The sequence below is a fragment of the Rhinichthys klamathensis genome, unplaced genomic scaffold (genome assembly GCF_029890125.1).
Source record: "Rhinichthys klamathensis goyatoka isolate OS25496 unplaced genomic scaffold, OSU_Roscu_1.1 h1tg000438l_1, whole genome shotgun sequence".
In the NCBI taxonomy this organism is placed as follows: domain Eukaryota; kingdom Metazoa; phylum Chordata; class Actinopteri; order Cypriniformes; family Leuciscidae; genus Rhinichthys; species Rhinichthys klamathensis.
In genome coordinates, this window is record NW_026606934.1 from 33,174 (window position 1) to 55,827 (window position 22,654).

The 22,654-nt window shown below is 39.9% G+C and overlaps 2 protein-coding genes across 4 annotated transcripts in view; one reads left to right on the forward strand and one right to left on the reverse strand.

The window, feature by feature from the left end:
* LOC130071368 (FERM and PDZ domain-containing protein 2-like) overlaps nucleotides 1–1,285 on the reverse strand; it is a 33,465-nt gene extending 32,180 nt beyond the window's left edge. Inside the window, exon 1 of the mRNA XM_056236115.1 lies at nucleotides 1,093–1,285. The gene's annotated coding sequence lies outside the window, so the exon portion shown is untranslated. The remainder of the gene's footprint in view (nucleotides 1–1,092) is intronic.
* Nucleotides 1,286–2,427: 1,142 nt separating this feature from the next.
* On the forward strand, nucleotides 2,428–21,961 carry mapk8b (mitogen-activated protein kinase 8b). Of its 3 annotated transcripts, none has more exons than XM_056236096.1 (12): nucleotides 2,428–2,604; nucleotides 9,573–9,751; nucleotides 9,861–9,990; nucleotides 10,501–10,559; nucleotides 10,787–10,925; nucleotides 12,230–12,395; nucleotides 12,812–12,883; nucleotides 14,656–14,838; nucleotides 16,678–16,802; nucleotides 16,918–16,981; nucleotides 17,191–17,268; nucleotides 21,385–21,961. In XM_056236096.1, exons 2-12 carry the CDS (start codon nucleotides 9,630–9,632, stop codon nucleotides 21,531–21,533), a joined length of 1,287 nt encoding a protein of 428 aa, XP_056092071.1. In that variant the 5' UTR covers nucleotides 2,428–2,604; nucleotides 9,573–9,629; the 3' UTR covers nucleotides 21,534–21,961. The 3 variants fall into 3 exon arrangements, with proteins under 3 accessions (XP_056092071.1, XP_056092069.1, XP_056092072.1); XM_056236094.1 differs by lacking the exon at nucleotides 12,812–12,883 and adding an exon at nucleotides 13,166–13,237 and having other exon boundaries at nucleotides 21,385–21,960; XM_056236097.1 differs by lacking the exon at nucleotides 12,812–12,883 and adding an exon at nucleotides 13,166–13,237 and having other exon boundaries at nucleotides 2,429–2,604; nucleotides 21,380–21,548.
* Nucleotides 21,962–22,654: the final 693 nt, after the last annotated feature.

Consider the following 22,654-nt stretch of genomic DNA (forward strand, 5'->3'; position numbering starts at 1 on the left):
TATGACAATTTCCTCCAAAAGAATGAATGAGGTTTTTTTTCCAGTTGGATGCTGGCTCAAAGAAAGGTTAATCAGATGATCTTGTGCTGGAGTACTAATTAACACGCAAATTGGCTTGCAAAGGTTGAGTCTAAATATTTTCAATATTACTTTAAAGCATCTTGTTCTACTGTATAAGATTAATTTATATATTTATTTGTAATTGCATTTATGCAGTAAAATGCCGGTTGCCCTCCGTAGAGGATTAGCATGACTTTTGCCCCTCAGGACTGTCACTTGCATTGAATAATGGAGTAGAAACAGTGGTAACACTTTAGTTTAAGGTCCAATTCTCACTAACTAGTTGCTTATTAGCATGCATATTACTATACTGGCTGTTTATTAGTACGTATAAAGCACATATTAATGCCTTATTCTGCATGATCATATTCTACATCCCTTAATCACCCAATACCTAAACTACCTTACTAACTATTAATAAGCAATAATTAGGAGTTTATTAAGTCGTAGTTAATATAGTTAATAGTAAGAATTGGACACAAATCTAAAGTATGACAGTCTTTCCTTTACTACAATACACTAATTTCAAGAGAATCACCTCAACCGTATACAATTGAAATGAATGTTTGTCATGATTTTCTCTTCTTGACAGAATGATACTGTGATTAAAAACTTGCTGCTGCACTGAAATATTAACGTTGGCAAAAAAGCATCACCTATCTTGTCTGGACTATATGTAAATGTTGTGTTGAAAAGAATCAGATGTAGGCCACAGCCTACTGTTTCTCAAGCAAAGGGTATTATAACTGCCATGTATGAATAGGCAAAACACTCTAAACTTCATTATTGTACCTGCCATAAATGGTATAACTGTGCCAGAGGGCTTACAACTGTTTTGCTAAGGGAAAATAATTTGTTATTAAGATAATGCTGTTAAATATATATTAGAGAGAAGATGTGCCCATCTCATTCCAGTTTTATGTTCGCCACTAATACTGTGCTTCCCACATTTTTTGTGTGTGCTAAGAAATTGTATTTATCTATGACTATGTAACGTTAAACGTTCAAGGACAAGTTGCAAAGCATGTTTACCTTTCTTCATTCGATATACGCAGAGTTGTCCTCCGGATATCGTCTGCTCAGTAAAAATCCTTTCAAACATCTTGCTCTGTCCCTCTCAATTAGCCTACATACCGACAAAAACACTCTTTTTATAATTATCGATATCACCGTTGTTATACAGGAGCATTTCCTCCATTGAAATGTTGTCGCTGCCGTGTTTTAGCTTAATTAGTCCTATTCTTAGAGTCCAGCCATAAGAACTCAATTGGATTAGAAAAGGCCAGTGGGCGACTAATCAGTGTGTCCAAACCCCCCAGACCTTCACTAATCTAACTCAATAGATGTGAACTGTGACAGTTTCACTACTGTCCTGTACAGTATATTCTCATGATGCATTTACAGAATCTTATGTATGATTGAAAGGTTTTAGAGGGATATCCATCGGATGCGTTACATTTGTCGCATGAATTACTGAATTATTATACACACATTGTCATGGAAAATAAATAATAGGATGCAGCTTTCCAAGTGCAAACATGCATTAAAACACACACACACACACACACACGCACACGCACACACACACACGCACACACACACACACACACACACACACACAATGCGTGTATGTTTCTTTATAACATATTTTTAATGCTATTTTGCTTCCATAACGTCTTTCTTCAGATTAGTTGAAAGAAAGCATCCCAGAAATACACATTTAAGTACAATACGTTTTCTCAAAAAAGATTTTTTTTCTTCTTCAGAAATCTCCACTTCAGCAGCAATTTCATGCACCAAACTTTATAAGTTTTAAAGCCCTTTGAGTGCCAAGAAAAGTGCTTTATAAATGTAATTTGAATTTTTATTATTATTATAGATTTAAATTGCTATCTTCTAAAGGCGTTTACAGGTTTGGTCATTTATCATTTGGCTGATTTATGTAACTTTTTTTTTTTTTGGCTATTGTAGTAGGCCTATTTCTGATTTTATGTAGTGATCACTGATCATCCAAAAGAGAATTCCTTAACGTAAACATAAGTAGATAATGTGTCATTTGTAGTATATGTAAACACCATTTGTAGCTGATAGAAAACATTTATGATTAATGAACTGGGGAAGTTAAACTTCTTGTCCAGTCTTGACATCTTCAAATGTTTTAGAAGGTACAATGTTGATGTACTGGTTTAGTATCTGTGTTAGTTATGAAATCTAACAAGAAACAGTCAAAGAAAGCCTTAGCTATAGCGATTTCTTTCAGTAGTCAGTACAGTAGTACACAAGCAACGCGACGTCATCGCACGACCTCGATGACGTCGGGAAGAACGCAGAAACTGCGCACGTCACAGTCACGCAGAGTTACGGTGACGTAGTACGCAAGTGTCCGCAGCTCAAGGCCTGCCAGTGGACGGAAGCAGTGAGCGCAGAGCTTGTGTCTTCAAGTGGAAAACAAGACGAATACAACGAACTGCTGTGCTCTGTGTAAAGAAGACACTTGTCCTTTTATGAATCATCTCTTGAATTGTCTGTATATCTTTTAAGAGGGTGAGTAAACACTTGCAGTTTTACCGCTGATGTTTTTAAGGTGGGTTGTGGGGGAGGGTAACCCTGAATTGCTGCTGTAAAACACCACAGTAAACACCGTTGACTCGCTAGTTTAAGCTGGTCATTCGCGAGAATAATATCTTAGCGCGTTATTTCACTTATTGTGGATTAGTGTGTTTTACAGTATGTTGTACAATGTACCGAATCGATATGGCACATGGATTGAGACCGTGGTAGTATATATACTTATATATACGTTATATACTCCATGGTACTGGATACAATGATATTTACATGGTACTTTACATCAAATATCATAGCAAATGTCTTAAACATGGTATTTTATGGTACTAAAACATGGTAAATCTACCCATTTGTCACTCTGTAAATGACATGATGTGTACGTTTGAGATCCTAGATTGAATACTGACATTGCCTGTGTCTCAACCTAGTGAGCTGACAGCATTTTTTCTTAAGTTAACACGCCTATGATGCCCCAAAAATGCTGTTTATGTTTATGCTCGTTGAGTTTTGAGAGACAGCCATGCATAACTCGCTGTGTTCTGATAGTACAGAACAGAATGTCTTTCACAGTATACATACAGCAGTTTTGATTTGATTTCAATGCAGTGTAATGGACCCATCTGGAGGTGTGAGGGGTCAGATCAGAGAAATGGATGGATGGTGTTGTGAGATGTTGAATTCAGGGCATTTGGGTGCGGTTCTCAATATTATTTTAAGAGATGATTGACACTTTCCATTCACATTGATGTTAAAGAATGCAGTCTCTGAAATCTGAAGTATGAATTAAAATTCAATTAAAACCTGATCCCTCAGGTATTGATGCACCATTGAACAGTGTGCTCAAATGTGTTAATCTGGATAAGATTTAGTCCAGTTTAGGGCTGCAACTACTAGGCCTAATTAATGATAATCAAAAATGAAAATAATAAGCAATGGGTTTTATCATCAATTAAGTTTACAGTGGTGAATAACACATTTCTATGGACAAACAAAGCGCATCTGAAATATAGCGGAGGACACATGGTGCATTCAAGTCATTTTGGATAGATTGAATTTATGAGTGAACCGACGCCACCAAAAAGTGGTAAATACAAGTGGGAACTAAGCTCGGGATTTTCTTTAAGCCCGAGTTTACAAATTGGAGGCACGTCAGTGAGAGAGAAACATGTCGTAATACAGCAATAGTTAAAGGTATTTAGCAGTGACATTGTCAGCTTTTTTTATTTACAACAAAATAGGATTGTAATATGTGTAAAAAATAAAGTTTACAGTGACTTCATAAATTAATTAAAAGCATAAAAAGCAAAACACCCTATATGCACATTCCTTGTTTTTAATTATTTAAAATTAAAGTCGATTTTTTTGTATTTTGTGTAGTTAATTTAGAGAAGGGACAGCCTTGAACGCACCCGACGTCGTAAATACGTCCTTCCCAGGAGGACTTTAACGCACCAATAATATGAGTTATTGTGAGAGAAGTTTAGTCTGGTAAGAGTTAATACCACCAGTTAACATTTTGTCTACGCTTTCGTGTTTCTTTTTTATAATTTTTATGTTTAGTGATTTTAACTTAAATATTGTGGACAAGCAGTTGTTTTTTGGTTTTACAATGTAATGTTTCCTCTTTTTTTTTTTGCATGTTGTGTTAAGCATAGCCTACGGAAGCCATGTTTCCATCCACTTGTCAATCGAATTATCTTAAGTTCAGTAAAAAACCTCATGCGAATAAAGCTGGTGAAAGTGTGTTTCCATCAAACGGCTTTAAAACGGATAAAAACCTGTGCGTAATGACGTCACATGCTGTTTTGCGATCAAATTGGTATATCGAATTGATTTGAGACATGTTAAGGTGTTTCCATTCATTTTCTCACCGAATTGCACAACATCCAAGCCAACATTTGCGAACAAAGTTTTACTAGGCAAAATGGATCGCACCATAATAACGTTTCCATCCGCGTTTATCACATTATATCGATCAAGATAAAATCCGATGAGACCGATCGTATTTCATTTGAGTCGATATTCATGAAATTCAATCGAATTTGACTGTTTCCATAAGGCATTTTTCATTCGATATCACTTAATGCGGATAAAAACGTGTGGATGGAAACATAGCTACAGATAGAGATACATTCACTATATTTGTTGTCAGGATGTGGAATAACATTTAGGCTATTATAAAAAAATGCTTTTTGATTAATTGTGGAAATAAATAACCAACAGATAATCAATCGATTATTAAAATAATCATTAGTTGCAGCCCTTAATCTTCTATTCTGTACTGTATAATGCTTTTTAATGAGTTATTTTCCTGCTATTCTGATTCCTTAAGCATTTGTCAAAGACATGTATGTCATGTTAGGGATCCTTGATGCCTTGAGTGGAAAAAAATGCACCATGTGAACAGAAAACCACAGGCTGTCCTGAAATACCGGTGTAAAGAGGGCAAGTCGTGTTTGCGGCTGTCACTGCAGCATCCTCAGCATAATGTGCTACATTTGAGTAATGACTGTTCCAGCCTGGGTCATTTGTTTTCACAGTTCCCGGAGCAGTGTACCTGTTTAAATATGTATTTCTGCTTCAAGTCACTATAACGCTGACGATGCGTTAAGATGATGAGGCTTTGCTGATGCTTCTTAGGTCAGATTCGTCACCCACTTTCCACAGCGCTTTCGTGGCAGTGCATGAAGAAAATATTTTGATATTTTGCACCATTTTGATGATATTCAATATTTATCTTGATATTTATGCCTTTGCTCTGGATTTCTTTCATCTAGTTAAAAATAAAGCATGTATTTCATCATATTTCAGCTTCTTTCACAACTTGACGATCGGTGGATAGGGTCTTGGCGTCCGCAAGGGTAAAGGCCTGTTCACACCGGGACGAATTTCGTGCGCGATATTCGCCGACGTTTAACGCCTCGTGACTAAACAAAGGGCGCCAATGTGAGTGTGCACACCGACGCGAAAAACGCCACGCGTAAAAGTGTCATTTTTTTAAAGGGGTCATATAATGCCATTTTTGTACAAGCTAATATGATTCTTTAGAGTCTAAATTAAAACTTTGTAATATACTTTAATTAAAAATTCTCATTAGTATTGTAAGAAAACATGCCGTAATGTACCCTGAGTGTAAACCTGAGACGCATTCATTGTGAAGCGTGCAGCTAGCGATTTGCAAAGATTAATATAAATATTAAAGGTTAATAAAACGTTACACTCACTTCAGTTGTTTTGGAGGTTCAGCAGGAACACGAATAGTTGGTACCGGTCCAGGAGCAGCTTCTTAGCAAAACCAGCTTTATACTGATCCTCCTCGTTTATAAGCAGTCTGGTGAGAAATGATTCGCGCAAATATGAAAGCATTGACGTTGCTCGTGGGGAATATTCCCTTCGAAAACAAACTCAGCCACTGCGTCTTCAGCGGTTCGGATTTAGGAACATTAAAATGACTGCTGGGTTCCTTATTACACCCAAGAACAGAACACCACAATCGCTTAGACGCCATTCTGCTCATAGACAGAGCTCCAGCATATCAACAATGACCGCGCCGGTCCGCGCGGACTATGATTGACAGCTGGCTCACGAGCGAGGGCGGGTCTGTGTTGAAACCCGGCTGTCAATCAACAATCGTGGGAGGGGCGTGCGAGCTTGTGACGTCACAGGCTCGAACGGCTTGATTTGAGGCAGGGGAAAACGTATAAGGAGATTAAAACAAAACCACTGGATGGATTTTTATCATTATATGATGTTTGTGTACAGGCACTGCCAACACACATTTCAGTACAATCAACTTGTAAAAGTGCATGTGCCATTATATGACCCCTTTAAAAACGCCTCGGGTTCGTTTTTTTAGTTTGACGCGCCACGTCAAAAACTATCCGACCAATGAGATTGGCGCTTTTGCTCACGTGTCTGGAGCTTCTGAAGTTACAGTGAAACACAACTTGGGGGCGCTCAAACACAAAACGGTCTTGCCGAGCACACATACGCAACGGCGAAGAAGATATACGCCAAGTAGCGTCTACACTGCCGGGAAGAAATAAGACGAGGAAGATGCAAGGCAAGATGAATGTAGAGCTGCTGGTCTCGTTGCTGTCGGAACATAAAGAACTATATGACAAACGCGACAGCGACTACAAAAATCTTGATAAAAGAGAACTGTTATGGAGTGGAATTGCAGAGCAAATGGACGCCATCTAATGTCAGGGAATGAATTTGCATGTTCACTCGGCTCATCGTCAGCGAAGATCTCTTGGGTGTGAACACAAAAAACGCGTTGAAAAACGCTGGCGAAAAACACGCGCCGATATTCGTCCCGGTGTGTACGAGCCTTAAGACGACGGATTTTTGAGGTCGTCTTCGACTTGCTTCCCCAGGTCTTCCACGTTGGTGGTCATCGGCACCAGAGTAGTTTGAATGGCAGTCTGGCTCATCCATTTGGCACACGTGCCCGAACCACCGCAGGCGTGCGTCTCTTCTGTATCGCATCTTCGATCGTTAAAGCCGATAACCGATATATTGGCTGATTAATCTAAATCCAAATTTTTATATAATTTTGAGAGCCTGATTACAAAAACAAAAATCTCACCATTAATAGCCATGTCCCAAACACACAATTATAATGATGTTCCCATTATAATTTTATGTAGCCTATATGACAGACTATATTATACACTTAACTGTAATTTTCTTTTTAAAATGTATTCAAGCAATTCAAAACCATCATGTCGAACGGTTGAGCATCTGAAGTGAAGGAAATTTATTATATATCGGCCAAATTTTCTTATCTGGCCGATAACGATTACTTTAAAAATGAACATATTTTGATCTTGCATACGTCCTAATCTTATAAACTCACAGGTTGTGAAAGAGCAAGAAACTAGTCTAATGACAGAGTTAGTCTTAGGAAACTTTGGAAAGTTTAATAGCAACGTAAAAGCACATTACATTAATTGCAATATGCAAACTATTGCGCTCTTATACTTAAATATAATGGCACTGTATGTTACATGCAGCTGCTTTTATGAATTTTACCTAACTTTGAAGGTCAAGTTTCTTTGATCGCAAACCAGATTATATGTTCTCTCTTTTCAATGGTAAACACAAAACCAATCCAGACCAGGGGGCTGTTCCATAAATGAAGCTTAGAAAAGCGGGGATTAAACTCCAAAACCTGACTTGAATGAGCCTAACAAATAAGTTGGGGCTAAAGTGGTTCCATAAAAGGTAATTGAAGTTCACTCAATCTCACTAATTTGATCCAGGTTTATCTAGTCTAGATAATTGCGTGTGCACGCGTTTCTGAAGCAGCCCTAGAGGTCGATCGTGGATCAAATCGATCCACCATCAAACAGCGTATATTTTGTGCTGTTTTATGCGTTTGTGACATGTTTTTTTTTTCCCCTCAGTGCACAAATTACATTTTACAGTTATATTTTCCATCTGTAAATGTTAGAAAGTCGTGCAAATGTATCCATTTTGCTGCTAATCTTCATATTGAACGAGCGCTGCTGCGCGCATGCGCGCCAAATAGGAGCGCAATAATTCTGACTAAAATATACATTTTGCTTGGAAAATTAATATGCGATCTTTTATAACACTAGAAATATCTTCTAATTATAATAATTTCTCTTTAGGATGTTGGATAAGTTGCAGTGAACTTCTAGCTCATTACACTCATATATTTTATACTTCTAATAAAAAAAAAAGAAATTGAACAGAAGTAGCCTAATTCAGGGAAGATTTTTTTTAAAGAAACTAAATAAATAAAGATAAAAAATATAGTTTTGGGTATAGGACCTATGCTACTTTATAAAGATGATATATACTTATTTAGAATGCTGAGAATTACAGCTTTTAATGCAATCATTTTTTTTTTGAGAAAGCAAGAATCCCCAGTTTTAAATGAGTGGTTAGATTTAGTTTCTAAAGTACATTATGGAGAGGATAACATTAAATTAAGAACAAATGTATACATTTTGAAAAGATATGTGCAACTCTAAAATCAAAGAATATTCCATAAAATAAAGGAATATATATTGGCCTACATTAACTACATTTTTATGTAACCTTCCCTTTTATTTCTAGTTATTTGTTATTTTATTTATTTACTTATTTAATATTGAATATTTGATATTTAAATAATATTACTTGAATAACTTTTAGGAATTATGTGTCATTCATTATAAGAGTTTGATATATGTGAATGTTATATTTTTATTAATATTTATTTATTGTTTTATTTATATGTATGTGTTGGTATTATCACAAAAGAAAAAAAAGTAGAAGGAAAAATAAGGAATATTTATTGGGGGAAAATATGATGTCTTTAAAGGAACTGTCCATTTGTATAATTGTGTTAAATGTGTTTGAATTGAAAGACATAATAAAGTACTTAAAAAAAAAAAAAATATATATATATATATATATATATATATATATATATATATATATATATAAGAGACAGTGTAGAGAAAGAATTCTCTGATAACCGAGGCATTCCTTAATTAAAATGTCTTTATTACAAAAATGACATGTCCTAAACGGAAAACTTTAAAATGCCTTATATATGTGTCTATATTGTAGCCTTATTTAAGTTGATTTTCTGTATACTGTGTATTTATAAAGTCCAATAATGGTATTAGAGACTGTCAGTGGTAATATCATTGTGTTCTTGTCGGTCAGTGTTGAGGATCTGTGTAACAACTGAGGCTTAGCCTGACAGTTAGCCTGCCCTGGACCAGGCTAGTTTCCCAGCATAAGTTGCCAGGGTAACTGAGTTTGAACTTTTTTAAGTTTGATTTATGAAACCGAATCTACCAAAAATAAGCTTGACTAACCGAAATAAGCCTGGCTTATACTCTAATCTTGGTTTATGGAACAGCCCCCAGGACCAGATGAAAGTGTTCCACTCACTCACTCATTTCTTTTTGTCTTTACAGATTTTGAAGGTGAAGTTTTTCGTGAATGCCCAAGAAACAGTCAGTACGGTTTTCAACATGAACAGGAATAAGCGTGAGAAAGAGTATTACAGCATAGATGTAGGAGATTCAACATTTACCGTTTTGAAGCGCTATCAGAATCTGAGACCAATCGGGTCTGGAGCTCAAGGCATCGTCTGGTAAGTTTAATGAATTTAATTAGCCTGTAAAATATGAAAGAAGCAGATTATCATAAAGATGGCTCATAAAAGAAAGTGTGTTAAATTAAAAACTCGTTTTTTTTTTTAGCTCTGCATATGACCACGTCCTTGAACGAAATGTTGCAATTAAGAAACTTAGCCGACCCTTTCAGAACCAAACTCATGCCAAACGGGCCTACAGAGAACTGGTCCTGATGAAATGTGTCAACCACAAAAACGTAAGACATGTTCCGTTTCAATTTAATTATAATTTTATTAATGTAAATGTAATTTATTCCTGTGATCAAAGCTGAATTTTCAGCATGATTACTCCAGTCTTCAGAGTCACATGATCCTTCAGAAATCATTCTAATATGCTGATTTGCTGCTCATTAAACACATTATTATTATTTATTATCGTGTTGTGTGGCTTCATATTTTCATAATACTTCAGGATTCTTAAAAGAAAGAGCAGAAAAGAAGGAAAAACATTGATTACATAGAACTTTTTGTAACATTTATAAATTTGTTTGCAGTCACTTTAGATCAATTTAATGCATCCTTGCTGAATAAAAGTATTAATTTATTTAAGAAAATAAATCCCCAAAGTTTTGAGTATTAGTGTATATTGAAGTTAATTTTTTAATTATATATTTTGGATAGTAAGAAGAACTTGATATCCTCATAGATGGGACAAATTAAACCACAGCACATGCACATCTTTCATGCAGTGTGCTTTCATTTCACAGATAATTGGCTTGTTAAATGTGTTCACACCACAGAAGACACTTGAAGAATTCCAGGATGTGTAAGTTTTATTTTCTGTAGTGAATTAGAATGGAATTGAAATGCCTTTTGACTCGTAACATGTATAACACAATATAAGTTTGGCCTTGGATTAATTCAAATTCACTGTGTAACATGATGAGGGCTGTACAGTGCACTGCACGTACTACAAAAAATCTGTGTATATGTGCAGGTATGCTTGTTTATTTGTGTGTTCCTCACTCCTTTACCTTCATCTCCTGTCCGCAGTTATCTGGTGATGGAGCTGATGGATGCAAACCTGTGCCAGGTCATTCAGATGGAGCTGGACCACGAGAGACTCTCCTACCTGCTTTATCAGATGCTCTGCGGCATCAAACACCTACATGCTGCCGGCATCATACACAGGGTACACACACACACACACACACACACACACACACACACACACACACACACACACACACACACACACACACACACACACACACACACACACACACACACACACACACACACACTTCAAAGCCTAGTGAACTGTCTTCTTTCTACATAGGCAGCATCTCCATAGGTTACTGGCTTTGAAATGCTTCAGTAACGGTCACATATGTGTGTCACAGGAAAAGCTCTTCATGCGTAAATACTCGGTTGTTGTTGACAATAGAGTTTTATTTTATGATGTTGCTAAACTAATGAATTGATACTCTAATACAGGAGTTTTCACACATTTTAACGCCAGCAGTATAATAATGCTGTGCAGTTGTGTTGTCTGTCGCTTTAAATGCTCAAGCTCTATAAAGAAGGGTGGATTCTGATTGGCTGGAAAAAATATGTTCTGTAAGCAATTTGGTCAATTGTGGTGTGGACTCTATTCTTTTATATTTAGAACGGTTTTTTAAACTATATCTTTATCGTTAAAGCTCTCGTCCGTGGTGGGAATTGGCCTTAAGCCTTGGCTTAATAAACACAAATTACCTAGAAAATCAACATTTTCCGATGCATTTGCTTTATTCAAGAAATATTTATGTAATGCTGCCTTGAATTTTGGCCAAAATAAGATATTTTATTAAGATAGCATAATTTAGCTGCCAATTATATGTAGCAAACTTGATGTAGGGAGTGATGCTTTTAGGACCCCCTTATGTTTCTTAGGGCATTATGATATTTTAAGGAATATCACACAATTGTTCTTTCATGTTTAAATTCGAACTGTAATCAAAAATATAAAATCTGATTTTAACTTGATTACATTTGAAAAGATTACATTTTTAATGTTTAATGCTTTTATTTGATTACCAATGTTTTTCTAAACAATGATAAATGTGTATCAAATCATAAATCTAGAAAAAATACAGAATCTCAGAAAAAAAATCAATTGATTACACATCCTTTTTGATGATTAAAATGTAAATCAACTTTAATAAAAAAATTTAATTAAAATGGGGAAACACTGAATTTGGAAAAATAAAAGAATTTGGGAAAAAATAAAAAAGTAAATAGCGTTTTTCAAGCTTTTAATAAATTGTTAAAGTCCATACCTTTCATCCTTTCAATTAAACAGATGTGAAATTTGATTACTAAAATTTGATGTAATCATTTCATATTAAAAACTAACGTGGAAAAAATGGGCCATAGTTTCTGAACTGTGCAGTTCTCATTCCTACCAGTGAGAATGTGACCACTCTGCTGACCCTTAACCTCTTCTCTTTCCAGGATCTGAAACCTAGTAACATAGTAGTGAAATCCGACTGTACGCTGAAGATCCTCGACTTCGGCCTGGCCCGGACGGCCGCCACCGGCCTCCTCATGACCCCTTATGTGGTGACGCGCTACTATCGTGCCCCCGAGGTCATCCTGGGCATGGGTTACCAAGCCAATGGTGAGTGCTAACCTGATGTCACTGCTTTGCAGCATGCCCACATAAAGGGTCCCAAACGACCCCAGAGCACCCTTCACATCATTCTGCTGAAAACAACCTTGATCTCACCAAATGGCTGTGGTGATTTAACATTAAAGGCCCTTGAGGGATTCTTTTGTCCAGCTGAACTAGTTTCTGCATGCCCAAGCACACTGGATGGGTTTGCCTGTAGCACTGAGCATTAGTCACTGAGCACCAGTCTTACTTGGGAAGTGAAAGTGGTTCACTGCAGTGCGAAAATAACAGATCAATTTGAAGGCCGAAAATGCTGACGTTTAGTCCTAGTCGGTAGCGGTGAGGAAAAATCTCAACCAGTCGCGCTGCCCTTTTTGCTTTGCTTATGTCTTCTCTCTTTCCTCTATGCTACACTCGTGTAGTGGATATTTGGGCTGTTGGCTGCATTATGGCAGAGATGGTGCGGCACAAAATCCTTTTTCCAGGGAGGGACTGTATCCTTGTTCAGCCTCTAGTTGTTTTGTTTTATGAAGAGTAGGCCCAGTTGGATGTCTTGATCTGTTTCGGATGATTGGCCCGTGATCCTGCCTGATGTACACTGAGATGTTTGCATGCACCGTCCCGTCACGTCTGTTGCATCCACATCAGTGCACCCTGTTCTTTGTTTGATATGTGTGTGTTTGTGCATTTCTTTCCCCATTTTTATCGGCATTGATCATGCCATTTCATTTGTAAGATTTTTGGCAGTTTAATTTGGTTGTCATTTCATTTTTCAGTTGATGTCTGGTCTGTTGGATGCATCATGGCTGAAATGGTCAGAGGTAGTGTGTTGTTTCCTGGCACAGACCGTATCCTTACCTGGTCGTCTTTACTGTCCCATTGTGAGTGTTTGTTTTGTTATTTTACCCGTGATATGTGTTTTTTCATTGATGTGCAAAAAGGATTGAAATGAAGATCAAGATTAAATGTCTCATTCAAATATATATGTATATACACTCACCTAAAGGATTATTAGGAACACCTGTTCAATTTCTCATTAATGCAATTATCTAATCAACCAATCACATGGCAGTTGCTTCAATGCATTTAGGGGTGTGGTCCTGGTCAAGACAATCTCCTGAACTCCAAACTGAATGTCAGAATGGGAAAGAAAGGTAATTTAAGCAATTTTGAGCGAGAAATGCCTTGTTGATGCTAGAGGTCAGAGGAGAATGGGCCGACTGATTCAAGCTGATATAAGAGCAACTTTGACTGAAATAACAACTCGTTACAACCGAGGTATGCAGCAAAGCATTTGTGAAGCCACAACACGCACAACCTTGAGGCGGATGGGCTACAACAGCAGAAGACCCCACCGGGTACCACTCATCTCCACTACAAATAGGAAAAAGAGGCTACAATTTGCAAGAGCTCACCAAAATTGGACAGTTGAAGACTGGAAAAATGTTGCCTGATCTGACGAGTCTCGATTTCTTTTGAAACATTCAGATGGTAGAGTCAGAATTTGGCGTAAACAGAATGAGAACATGGATCCATCATGCCTTGTTACCACTGTGCAGGCTGGTGGTGGTGGTGTATTGGTGTGGGGGATGTTTTCTTGGCACACTTTAGGCCCCTTAGTGCCAATTGGGCATCGTTTAAATGCCACGGCCTACCTGAGCATTGTTTCTGACCATGTCCATCCCTTTATGGCCACCATGTCCCCATCCTCTGATGGCTACTTCCAGCAGGATAATGCACCATGTCACAAAGCTTGAATCATTTCAAATTGGTTTCTTGAACATGACAATGAGTTCACTGTACTAAAATGGCCCCCACAGTCACCAGATCTCAACCCAATAGAGCATCTCCATCACAAATCTCCATCAACTGCAAGATGCTATCCTATCAATATGGGCCAACATTTCTAAAGAAGGCTTTCAGCACCTTGTTGAATCAATGCCACGTAGAATTAAGGCAGTTCTGAAGGCGAAAGGGGGTCAAACACAGTATTAGCATGGTGTTCCCAATAATCCTTTAGGTGAGTGTATATACAATATATATTATGTTAATGTAACATTATGACTTTCAGTGGAGACTTGTCACATCACGCTGGATTAGGAAATGTGCTAGAGTCATTCTTAAATAATAAAGAGGTTAACTGCTTATAATTTGGGTAATTATGTTTATGTATGTGACTTGGAAGTCACCCAAATATATTAGTCAGGTAAGAGAGCCATGATGATGTGCTTCCAGTCAGTAGTTTTCCTTAGCATGTAATCTGAAGATATTGACCAGTGGAACAAGGTGATCGAGCAGCTGGGCACACCAGCACAGGAGTTCATGTTGAAGCTGAACCAGTCTGTGAGGACTTACGTGGAGAACAGACCTCGCTATGCTGGATACAGCTTTGAGAAGCTCTTCCCTGACGTGCTCTTCCCTGCAGACTCTGACCACAACAAACTCAAAGGTGAGGGATACGTCGTCAATATTTCGGCCTTTTATTGTTTTATAGTGCTGTTACACTGTAAATGTTGCTTTTAGAAATATATTGTTGGATGTTTAAAGATGCAAATAGTAGATAAATGCAAACTTCTGACTGAATGTGCAACCGATCATAGACTACCAAGAGTTAGGCGAATGATGCTAGACTATTGTTATATTTGTTGCAAATATTGTTTTAATTTATACTTGTAATTATTTAAGGATAATGGTATATTTTAATATATTAATTTGTTGTTTTATAGAAGTAAACTAATACTACCTGCCACTGACTAGCAATAGCGAGTAGCAAAGTCAAATCTACTGGGTTCTTAAGTGGCAGGTGTATATATATATATATATTCTTTTTTAAATTATGAATTATAATAACTTTATTTTGTATAGCGACTTTAAAAGTTGCTTTTTTCACAGCACTTTACAAGAAAGACCAACAGAATAAAATGAAACAACATTAAAACAAATGCAATAAAGAATAAGTCATACGTTTAAAAACGACAGTAACAATACAACAAATACAAATAATTATACATGAAAATGCATATTAAACCAGTAGACCAATAGTCAAGTATAAGCCATCCAAGAAAAGAAAACGTTTAAGATAAGATATAAAAGTGCTTCAGATTTCTTGCACCATTTGATGCCATTTCTAGATAAGAAAAGTGTCCACCGAAACCAATTACAAATTAAAAAATTAGGCTTTATTTTTTAATACTTGAGTATTCTTGCTACTCCATAGTTCACAGCCATAAACTATTGGCTGTATATAAAAAGGCTTGAGCCTATTAAAATGTGCCGCACCTCCTGTTTCAAAAGGAAATATACCAAGAAAGGAAACTTATCACAAAAAATTTCATGGGGTCTTCAACCAGGTCTAAAATGACTGTAATCCATGACTCCCACTAGCTTATTGCTTTAATTAAAGGTGCATTTAATTCACAATTATGCTTTGCTGTTTCAACTTGGCTTCTAAAGACACTGAATTGTGTTTGTTTCCCTTCATTAAAGGTGCAAAACGCAAGTCTCTGAGTTTTTGCAGAACTACGCCCCCTCTGGCGGCAAGCGAAATTGCAACCAATTCTGATTGTACATGTATCTAGCTTATGCTAAAGCATTACACATTTTACGCATCGTCATTTGTTGTCATACATAGATTGGCCGTATCAAATATTAGAGACTGGGCTATATATCTTACCGTTTTATAAAAAAAAAAGCCAACTGAGGATCCCGTTTGAGACCAAGAGCAGACCGGAGATCTCTCCATTTGTTGAATGCCTTCCCGAGGTTGACTCGCGTCTCACTCCGACGCCTGTCTGACTCCAATTTGGACCTTTTGGTGGCACTAGGTAACATTTTTCTTTTCTTTACTTTACGTGGAGTTTGCGTTGGGGTTTAGAATGGACTACAAGTCGGTCTCTTTGAATCCATCTTCTACCTTTGACGCACGAGTTGTCTTCGCTGATGCGGAGAATGGCGGCGCCGGCGAATACACAAACCTGCGAGACATAGCCTGGTGAGCGTGAACGCGCATGACGTCACGCCCAGTCTCAAATTCGAGCCCGAATCCCTCTTATATATTTTACTGTACAGGATTATAGAGGCAATCTCAGTGCGCAGAGAAGGGCTCATTCAGCCCATCAGGCAGTTCTTTAACGATGTATAGGATAGAAAAACAGGTATTTTTAACATGAAAAGTTGCGCAATGCACCTTTAAACCCCCGTCAAATTGCAGTAATCCTAGATCAGCGTGACTGTCCATGGCGAATTCCCTCTCAATTCAGTTTCTGATTTAAACGCAATTATTTTTCAGCGAGCCAGGCCCGAGACTTGTTATCCAAAATGCTGGTAATAGATGCGTCGAAGCGAATCTCAGTGGACGAGGCCCTCCAGCACCCCTACATCAACGTGTGGTACGATCCGTCAGAGGTGGAAGCGGTAAGTGCTTCAGTGTTCATTATTCCGGGGTGCTCGTTGACTCTCCCGAGCGCATGACGTATTATTTTCTTTCCTTTGTGATGTATCTAATTGACATTTATCTGCTTGGTTTCAGCCGCCACCGGCGATCACGGATAAACAACTAGATGAGAGAGAACACACAGTAGAAGAGTGGAAAGGTGCTCGTTTTTTAAAGTTTTGACTGTTTTTATATGTTGTCATTCATAATTTTTAGTGTCTGGTGATTTAGTGACGCATGATTATTTTGCCTTTTTATTTAGATCTTGATGGACGCATGAAATATAAGATTTGTGATAATTTGTGTAACACCTACGACTCATGTTTCCTGACGCAATCTTGTGCTCCTCTGTATCTGTTCCCTGATCAGAGCTGATATATAAGGAAGTGCTGGACTTGGAGGAGCGAACGAAAAACGGGGTGATCCGAGGACAGCCGGCCTCACTAGGTTAGTTTCCTCCTTGATTTATGAAATTAACTCTGTGGGCTTTTCACACTGTGGTTAACCTTGGGTTAATTGTTTTTAACCCCAGGTTAAGGTACGTTTTAACCCTGGATTATGAAGCTTTCCTCTGAAGCAGGTTTAGAATTAGAAGAACTTACTAATGCGTTAACTGAAATCTTGATAAAGTGTTATGTTTACAATTATTTTCCACAGTAGTTATTTGGGCTCTACTAGAATAGCTCAATAGATCATGCTTGAATGTTCAAAAACACCTTATTTTTCACAGATTCTCCATTGTTGCAGCTCCTCTCTTCCCAATCTGTCAGTAACGCTCTGTTAAAGCAGGGATACTTCAGGATTTAGCATTAAGCTTTGTATTAGTAGAAAACCTGTAGTATTTTCGAATTACTGTGCTTTCCACCCTCATATCCCCCTGAGACGAGAGATTTATGTATTTTTTGTCTGGAAAAAATCCTCCGTTTATGCAAAAAACGTCATTTTGCGTCATCGGAGGATTTTTTGGCCAGAGGCTAAAGACTACAGTCAGTAGTAGGGGCTGTCCCGCATGTTCTCAACCCGCCCATAGAGGGTGGATCTCACTCACAGAATGTACACATAGTGTCAGCCATCTTTTTTTGGAAGCTAAGCTAAGCTAGCAGGCTCTTGTTCTGTGGAGAAAGCTGAGTAGTAAGGGTTACCATCCTCTTTTTCCCGGACATGTCCGGCCGTCGATGTCCGGGATTCTGCAGTCGCCATTCATTGTTTACATGTACAGGTTTTGTTTCAATCTAACTGAATTCATTCCGATTGGTGAATCTGAATGTAGTGTTTACATGAACGCTAAACAAGTGATCGGTTGATGTGCGTTATAACATTGCTAAGAAAATCCCCGCTCCTCCGTGAGAGATACGAGAGCGGTGCGTCTCACAGGTGTCGCTCATCGGTAATCACGCCACCGGCCTCGCGCCGTTCTCCCGCGGCCCTCGCCTCGTCCTGCTCGCCACAGTAAACATGACTCGTGTCGTTCTCCCGCGGCCCTCACTCGTCCTGCTCGCCACAGTAAACATGACTCGTGTCGTTCTCCCGCGGCCCTCACTCGTCCTGCTCGCCACAGTAAACATGACTCGCGCCGTTCTCCCGCGGCCCTCACTCGTCCTGCTCGCCACAGTAAACATGACTCGTGTCGTTCTCCCGCGGCCCTCACTCGTCCTGCTCGCCACAGTAAACATGACTCGTGTCGTTCTCCCGCGGCCCTCACTCGTCCTGCTCGCCACAGTAAACATGACTCGTGACGTTCTCCCGTGGCCCTCACTCGTCCTGCTCGCCACAGTAAACATGACTCGTGTCGTTCTCCCGCGGCCCTCACTCGTCCTGCTCGCCACAGTAAACATGACTCGTGTCGTTCTCCCGTGGCCCTCACTCGTCCTGCTCGCCACAGTAAACATGACTCGTGTCGTTCTCCCGCGGCCCTCACTCGTCCTGCTCGCCACAGTAAACATGACTCGTGACGTTCTCCCGTGGCCCTCACTCGTCCTGCTCGCCACAGTAAACATGACTCGTGTCGTTCTCCCGCGGCCCTCACTCGTCCTGCTCGCCACAGTAAACATGACTCGTGTCGTTCTCCCGCGGCCCTCACTCGTCCTGCTCGCCACAGTAAACATGACTCGCGCCGTTCTCCCGCGGCCCTCACTCGTCCTGCTCGCCACAGTAAACATGACTCGTGTCGTTCTCCCGCGGCCCTCACTCGTCCTGCTCGCCACAGTAAACATGACTCGTGACGTTCTCCCGCGGCCCTCACTCGTCCTGCTCGCCACAGTAAACATGACTCGTGTCGTTCTCCCGCGGCCCTCACTCGTCCTGCTCGCCACAGTAAACATGACTCGCGCCGTTCTCCCGTGGCCCTCACTCGTCCTGCTCGCCACAGTAAACATGACTCGTGCCGTTCTCCCGCGGCCCTCACTCGTCCTGCTCGCCACAGTAAACATGACTCGTGTCGTTCTCCCGCGGCCCTCACTCGTCCTGCTCGCCACAGTAAACATGACTCGCGCCGTTCTCCCGCGGCCCTCACTCGTCCTGCTCGCCACAGTAAACATGACTCGTGTCGTTCTCCCGCGGCCCTCACTCGTCCTGCTCGCCACAGTAAACATGACTCGTGTCGTTCTCCCGCGGCCCTCACTCGTCCTGCTCGCCACAGTAAACATGACTCGCGCCGTTCTCCCGCGGCCCTCACTCGTCCTGCTCGCCACAGTAAACATGACTCGCGCCGTTCTCCCGCGGCCCTCACTCGTCCTGCTCGCCACAGTAAACATGACTCGTGTCGTTCTCCCGCGGCCCTCACTCGTCCTGCTCGCCACAGTAAACATGACTCGCGCCGTTCTCCCGCGGCCCTCACTCGTCCTGCTCGCCACAGTAAACATGACTCGCGCCGTTCTCCCGCGGCCCTCACTCGTCCTGCTCGCCACAGTAAACATGACTCGCGCCGTTCTCGCGCGGCCCTCACTCGTCCTGCTCGCCACAGTAAACATGACTCGTGTCGTTCTCCCGCGGCCCTCACTCGTCCTGCTCGCCACAGTAAACATGACTCGTGACGTTCTCCCGCGGCCCTCACTCGTCCTGCTCGCCACAGTAAACATGACTCGTGTCGTTCTCCCGCGGCCCTCACTCGTCCTGCTCGCCACAGTAAACATGACTCGCGCCGTTCTCCCGTGGCCCTCACTCGTCCTGCTCGCCACAGTAAACATGACTCGCGCCGTTCTCGCGCGGCCCTCACTCGTCCTGCTCGCCACAGTAAACATGACTCGTGTCGTTCTCCCGCGGCCCTCACTCGTCCTGCTCGCCACAGTAAACATGACTCGTGACGTTCTCCCGCGGCCCTCACTCGTCCTGCTCGCCACAGTAAACATGACTCGTGTCGTTCTCCCGCGGCCCTCACTCGTCCTGCTCGCCACAGTAAACATGACTCGCGCCGTTCTCCCGTGGCCCTCACTCGTCCTGCTCGCCACAGTAAACATGACTCGTGTCGTTCTCCCGCGGCCCTCACTCGTCCTGCTCGCCACAGTAAACATGACTCGCGCCGTTCTCCCACGGCCCTCACTCATCCTGCTCGCCACAGTAAACATACTGAATGGCGACTGTAGAACGCAAAAGCTGAATCCCGGACATTTTGGGCGATCTCGAAACACATTTTCGGGCAGACTCATCACGGAGACTCACTAGTAGCCTAGACTTGTTGTTTAACGACTGTGCTCTGTTACCGGTAGGCGTGGCCTCCTAGGGCAACGAGTTGGGAGTTGTTGTCTTCCATCCACATCAGCCAAAAATACATTTTCTGGCTTTTCTCAGTCTAGAAAGCTCCAAATTCAAAAATAATTTCACATTTCTTCTTCATAAATGACCCATTTTAAATACACATTCATCTTTCCAGAGGTGAAGTATTCCTTCTGAAAAGCACAATGTGTTCTGATTGGTCGGCTGGATCAGTGTGTTGTGATTGGTCGAGGGCTTCGAGTGTGTTTGTAAAAATGCCCCACCCCTTATCATAACCTCCAGTTTAACACACTACTAACTAACTCAACCAGGCCCCGCCCCTTTATTCTGCGTATGAATTATTTAAATGAGGAATATTGTGACGTGTTCGTTCCAGGAAGAAACTCAAGACTACAATGGAGGCGTTTCAGAGAGTTCAGAAACACTGATATAGAGAAGAACTGTAACATTACACACTAAAGAAAGATGAACACGTAAAAAAAAAAAAAAAGCATAATAGGTCCTCTTTAATATCTTACACAATCTTACTTCTGATGTACATTGAAACATTACAAATGTTTGGCTATGTAACCTTTTATTTACAATTTATCAATCAGTTTTTTTAAATGTCTAAACCTCTTTAATACCAGATCCATTTACTTGAAAAGCAACATAATGTAATATATTAAGAATATGTATAAAGCATAAATCGAATTCTAAATCTCTTGCTTGCTTGTAAATTGATCATGCCGTAAAGATGTTTAGATATTTTTACTGGTTAAAAACCTGTGTTAAAGGCCACATGTCCACGTTCACACGGTTTCATCAGTAGTACCTGTCTGATAAAAATGTGCTGTGTTCCTCATAGCACAGGTGCAGCAGTGAGCAGTGACTCCCAGGAGCCCTCGACGACGTCCTCCTCCTCCACAAACGACGTGTCGTCCATGTCCAGCGACCCCACCGTGACCTCGGACACAGACAGCAGTCAGGAGACCACAGGACCGCTGGGCTGCTGTAGATGACCATCCTCGTTCATCCCGTTCCTGCTAACATCCCTCTTCACTGGCAAACGGACACGTGTCCTCCTTTCTTTCTCAAACTTGACAAGTTCTTTTGAATCGAAAAAGTTTAAGAATGGAGGTAAGAGTTTTTGAGGGCACCTTGAAAGCTTTTACACCAAACCAGCATTACTTTGATTGCTTTCATTTGCTGTACTTTAATTTTGCATCAGCGCTACGTCATCTTGCCGTTTGGATGTGGAATGATTTGAGTTTATTTGTAAAGATGGATGGTGAATATATTTCTGAGATGTTTTATTTTTTGAGAGTCATTTTAATCACTAATTAGTGGAGGTTCTTTAAATGGCACGTCCATTTCCTGGATAAATTAATGTTTCCACACTGTTACTACTGTTTCGGTGCTGTATGAAATGCATCTGATCGGTCTAAGATGGACCTGTGTACCTAAAACACAAGTTTAGTTGAATGTTTTATTTGGTTTGGCTTTACAGATTTTTTAATAAGTAGCTACTTAGTAGCTTTTTTAATTTCTAATTTCAGTGTACTCTGTAAAAACACATTTGAACATGGTTTTCAAATGTCACTGTACATATTTCAACTCGAAACACAGAAAACAGTAACCCACAGCTTTCTTTAAGCTTTCTTTCAGCGCTGTACAGTTCTGTAAAAGACACACAACACAGTTGTTCATGTAAAGGTCTTGTTTTAACACTTCATTATATGATATGAAACCGAAATTGGATATTTGGTCCCTGCATAAGAAACGCTTTTGATTTCTTTAGTCTTTACAATCAAACTGTGTATACCGACGTGATCTTATTCATTAGGCTATGAATATTTTTCATGAATATATTTTTTTGAATAATGTTATTTTAAATGCAGCAATCAATGCTAAATGAATGAAAACATTAGATTGAAGGTTCAAAATAGATCATAATGGAAGTACCCCTTTTTATGGACTTGGCAATCTAACGTTAAAAAAAATCCCTTTTATAAAAAAATCTTTGATTATGTAATGTTTTGGGATGTAGTTATATCTTTACAATATTAGTGTATGAAGTGTAAACTCTGCTTCTCCCACTGTAAAGAATACAACACGACCCTTATGACTACAAGCTAAATCC

What these genes read in the sequence shown, in the direction of transcription:
- mapk8b (XM_056236096.1), top strand. Translation starts at nt 9,630, where the DNA reads ATGAACAGGAATAAGCGTGAGAAAGAGTATTACAGCATAGATGTAGGA. An exon ending in CACAGTAGAAGAGTGGAAAG is followed by an intron (nt 16,982 to 17,190) that starts GTGCTCGTTTTT and finishes TTCCCTGATCAG; the next exon opens with AGCTGATATATAAGGAAGTG. An exon ending in AGGACAGCCGGCCTCACTAG is followed by an intron (nt 17,269 to 21,384) that starts GTTAGTTTCCTC and finishes CTCATAGCACAG; the next exon opens with GTGCAGCAGTGAGCAGTGAC.